The sequence below is a fragment of the Leptonychotes weddellii genome, chromosome 5, assembly GCF_054177405.1.
Source record: "Leptonychotes weddellii isolate Sample4059 chromosome 5, ASM5417740v2, whole genome shotgun sequence".
Lineage (NCBI taxonomy): Eukaryota > Metazoa > Chordata > Mammalia > Carnivora > Phocidae > Leptonychotes > Leptonychotes weddellii.
This window is the reverse complement of record NC_138373.1, coordinates 102,126,956-102,131,641: the sequence shown is the minus strand read 5'-3', so window position 1 is coordinate 102,131,641 and position 4,686 is coordinate 102,126,956. Positions and strand designations below refer to the sequence as shown.

Sequence of the window (4,686 nt, the reverse complement as noted above, 5' to 3'; positions counted from 1 at the left end):
AAAGAAAGGAGGGACAGTAGGCACCAGGAGAGAGGCCAGGAAGCGCAGCAGGAGGGGAGTGGGCAGCGGAGGTGGGTACGAACCAGGGGCGCTAGCAGGGGCACACCCCAGCCTGGAGAGTCATCTTTCTGACCTTCCTGACCACACTGGCCCATTCTGTGGCACCCGTCTTTGACAGGGGATCTGGTCAGGAGCCCACTTCAAGGTCCCTATCCCACCCCAGCCCCTTGGGCACTCACCGCGTTGACGGCCAGATTGCCTCGGGCCTTGGGCGGTACCAGCCCATAGAGGATGCCCGCCCCAGCAACGGCGCCCACCAGCTGGGCCACCACGTAGAAGACCGCCCGGAGCAGGGAGATCTGGTTGCCCACCAGGAGGGCCAGCGTGATGGCAGGGTTGATGTGGCCGCCGCTCACGGGCCCTAGGGCCTGGGCCAGGGTGCCTATGGCCAGGCCAAAGGCCAGCGAGATCTGCAGGATGCTGGGCAGCGCCGACGGCCACTTGAGGGCCGAGCCGAGGCCAAAGAAGACGAAGATGAGGGTGGCCAGGAACTCAGCAAACACGGCCTTGAGGAAGGCCACGGAGCACACCTTCTTCTTCATGGTGGCCGCGGGGGCCTGGCGGCGGCGGCCGCGGCGCGAGACGCCCGTCGGGGCGGCGGTGCAGGGGTCGGGGGGCTGGCTCCCGGGCGCGGCGCGCTCTGCGGCGCCCACTGGGTGGCTAGCGGCCTGGCGCGGGCCGAGCAGGGGTGCGCTATATAGAGGGCGGGCGCCCCGCGGGGGGGTGAGCGCGGGGGGGCAGTGGGCGGCTCCGGCGCCCGGGGCCCAGCGCAGCGCGCAGGGAGGGAACCTGGCGGCCAGCGCCGGCTCGCAGCAGCCCCGCGGCCCGCGCGCTCCCGGCCCGACGCGCGCCCCCCCGCCGGGGCGGCAGCGGACGCGCCCGGGCCACGTGACCCAGGCGGCAGCCGAGTAGGCCCGCCGGGCGGCGGGGGACCCGCGCATGGTGCGCCGCCGACGGCTCCCGCGCTCTCCTCCGCGCTGCTGGTCCCGGGCTCCCTGGGAGACTTCGCCGGGTTCGGCCTCGCGGGTTCTACGGTGCTCCGGGCGCCTACCTCCGCTGGCCCTCGATCTCCGTCCCTTGTCTTCCCCTTTTCTTCTCCTCGGGCTCTGGGTCCAGCTTCTCCTTTTCCTCCTGCGACGCGGGCATCCTGATCCGGCCTCACGCCCCGGCAGGGCTGGAATGAGGCGATTCTCCGAGGACAGCGTCACTCAGCTCCCTGCCCGGCGGTGGCGGGGGCGGGTGACCGGGCTGGGCCGCGCGGGGCGGTCCGGCCGGCCGTCGTGGGCCTCTCCCTGGCCGGGCCAGGCTGGCTTCCCGGGTTGGAGCGGGGGCATTTTGGGAAAAGCAGGCGCAGTGCCAGCCGGGCCCGCGCTTGGCAATCCTCGAAGCCCAGTAGCCCCAGGAGGCGCCCTCTCCCGGGCAGCTGAGCGAGCCCCTCCAGGAGCACAGAACTCCTGGGGATCCCAGCGAGTCCCCAGGAGGATGGGGGCCGGGAATTCACTTCGTTCATGGGACGCTAAGGGGCCTGACCGAGGGCGGTTTTGCTTTGGGTCAGGGAAGAGCCCCTGGGATTGGGGGGTCGGAGTTTGGTGCTAGGAGGATACAGGTGCAGTGCTGACCTCCCATGCCAGGTCTTGGCCTCTCCCGCTTTTCTGCCCCTGCCGGAGGCCCCCTACTCTGCATATCTCAGGTTTTTCTTTTCTTCCTCCCACCGCTCACCTCCTCCTCCTCTGTCTCCTTAGTCTTCCCCTCCTTCAAATCCTCAGTCTTTTTTTTTTTTTTTTTTAAGATTTTATCTTTTTCTTTTTTTTAAAGATTTTATTTATCTGACAGAGCGAGACAGCGAGAGAGGGAACACAAGCAGGGGGAGTGGGAGAGGGAGAAGCAGGCTTCCTGCTGAGCAGGCAGCCGGATGCTGGGCTCGATCCCAGGACCCGGGGATCATGACCTGAGCCGAAGGCAGACGTTTAACGACTGAGCCACCCAGGCGCCCCTAAGATTTTATCTTTAAGTAATCTCTACACCCAACATGGGGCTCCAACCCACAACCCTGAGATCAAGAGTCTCAGGCTCTACCTGAGCCAGCCAGGCCCCTCCACCCCTCTGCCCCCTCACTCAGTCTTGATTTCTCTCCGTCTTGCAATCCCTGCCTCTGCTCTTTCTCCTTCAGCCTCTCCCTCCAAACTCTTCCTTTTTCAGACTTCTTGTCTCTCTCTTCAGTCTCCTGGTCTGTCCTCCTTCTAGCAGTCTCTTTCTCATCTCTGTCTCAGTCTCCCTCGAAATCCCCGTCCCTCTGTCTCCTTGCAGTCTCAGTCTGTCTCTTAGGCTCTCCCTCTTTTTCTCTTTCCAATTTCCCTTCTTTCCCCCCTTGCTTTCTGTTTACAGTCTTAGCCTTAGGCTCTCAGTCTCTCCTTGCCTCTGTTTCTGTCTCCTGTTTTACTTCCTCCGCCTCTTAATTTCTGTGACTTTCTTCGTTTCTTTTCTGTCTCTACCTCAGTTTCCAGGCCCGTCTCTCTTACATGTGTTCTTTTCTAGTGCTCCCACCCCTGGACTAGGTGACACTCTCTTCCAGCTCCCCTCCACCTCCCCCTGTCCTTATCCCTTCCCTCTGAACTCCCAGCTGCTCTCCACTGGCCTTCCCAGCCCTCCTTCTTCCCAGCCCCACGTTAGGCATGTAGGGAATGAGGCTGGAGAGCCCTCCAGGGCTTGGAAGAGGGATCCCGGGAGAGGAGTTCCACAAAAGACCCCACCGCCTGCTACCACCACGTGTCCTTGGGAAGCACTCAGCACAGTGCCTGTTACAGAGTAAGGCTCAGTAAAGTTTCCTCATGTTGTGTGTGTGACTATAATTTTACAGCCCCCTGAGGGCTCTGTGGGCCGTTACACAGAGGGTGCAGCAGAAGGAGAGAACAGGTGCTCCTCTGGTAGTCTCTCCAGCAGGGGCTAAGGGGAGGGGCCCGGAGGAAAGCCAAGGACCTGGAGGATCGGGCTCTGGGCTCCGTGGCAGCTAAGATGCCAAAGAAAACAGGGACCAAAGAAACCCCACTATTGTTCCACCTCAGTTCCGTGTTTCCTGCTGGAGCAGCTCCTTTCCCACTTCTTTCCTCTTTTTTTTTTTTTTTTAAGATTTTATTTATTTATTTGAGACAGAGAGAGGGAGAGAGTGAGCACGCAGGCTCACACGTGCAAGCTTGTGGGGGGTGGGGGAGGAGCAGGAGCTGGGTCGGGGAGGAACAGAGGGAGAAGGAGAAGCAGACTTCCTGCTGAGCAGGGAGTCCGAAGCGGGGCTCGATCCCAGGACCCTGAGATCATGACCTGAGCCGAAGGCAGACGCTCAACATCTGAGCCACCCAGGCCTCCCCCATTTCTGTCCTCTTGTCCTTTCTGCCATGGGTCCTGGAGCCCTGCCCCTGGAAGAGAATGGCAGGTGTGTACTGGATTTTCATCTGGGCTCGCGGCTCAGGGCTCAGCGCAGGCCTGTCCCAGACCTGGAATAGTGACCCTGATGACTCCATAGACTCAGAGGGAGCAGTTGGTTACGTTTCCTAGGCCTGTGCTTAGGGTCCTTCCATCTCTCTCCAACCATCTGGGTCACTCTGTTCCAAGGCTGTCACAAGAAATTACTGCAGCTACTCTGTTCTGGAATTGTCTTTGCCCTGAGCACTTGGGCTCTGCGCTGGCAGCCCCAGAGGAATGCTTCCTTGGGATGTCTCTGGACTGGGAGATAGATCTCCCCATCTGTGGCAGGGAGAGTTAGAACCCCTCAGGGGGAGCCCTTTCCCTCCTCTCCTGATATAGGGACCCCTGTATTCCCTGGGAGCCATTGAGGGCTGGAGGCAGAAATGATAGGGTAATTGGCAGCAGAATATTCCTCTGGGGCTCCACACATTCCCCAGTGTGGGGGAAGAGAGTTATTCATTCCTTCCTACAAAGACTTATCGGACAGTTCTTATGTGGCAGGCACCGTTCGAAGCACTGGGGATATAGCCGTGAACTAGCAGACTATTTCTCTGCCTTGAGGAGCTAATATTCTAGTGAAAGGAGACAGACAATAAACAATGGGTATATGTAAATTATACAGTGTGTTAGAATCTGGTAAGTGCTAATGGAAAAATAGAATATGTTAAGGGGGGCTGGGCATGCTGGGGTGGGAGTGGAGGTTCTTTGAAATTTTAAATGGGGTATCAGTGTAGGTTTTACTGAGAAGGTGACATCTGAGCAGACTTGAAGGAAGACCGGGAGAGGTCCATGCCTGTATCTGGGGGAAGAACATTCTGGGCAGAGGGAGCAGCCAGTGTTGCCGGAACAGAGGGAACAAGGAAGAGCAGAAGGAGATGAGAGCAGAGGTGGTGGAGGGGGCAGACTGTGCACCAGCAAAAGGCCCACAGGCCTCACTGGCGAGAAGGAAGAAGTTGCGGAGCCAGGGACTGCTATGGTCTGACAGTTTTTAACCCCACCCCTCTGCTCCTGTGTTGAGAAGAGACCAGAGGGACAGGGATTAAAGCAGGGAGATGGGTAGATGCCTACCCAGGGAGAGGTGATAGTGGCCTGGACCCCAGTGGAGGTACTGATGGTGAGAATGATCAGATTCTGGATCCCTTGTGCACGGAACCCTGACCGGAAGGC

The 4,686-nt window shown here is 59.7% G+C and overlaps 1 protein-coding gene across 2 annotated transcripts in view; it reads right to left on the bottom strand.

The window, feature by feature from the left end:
- The window catches only part of AQP5 (aquaporin 5), a 4,272-nt gene extending 3,489 nt beyond the window's left edge, over window positions 1–783 (bottom strand). Inside the window, exon 1 of one of the 2 annotated variants that reach the window (XM_081821633.1) lies at window positions 240–783. In XM_081821633.1, the coding sequence (XP_081677759.1) occupies window positions 240–602 (363 nt within the window). In that variant the 5' untranslated portion in view covers window positions 603–783. The remainder of the gene's footprint in view (window positions 1–239) is intronic. The other variant, XM_081821632.1, reaches the window with a different exon arrangement.
- Between the last annotated feature and the right edge of the window lie 3,903 nt (window positions 784–4,686).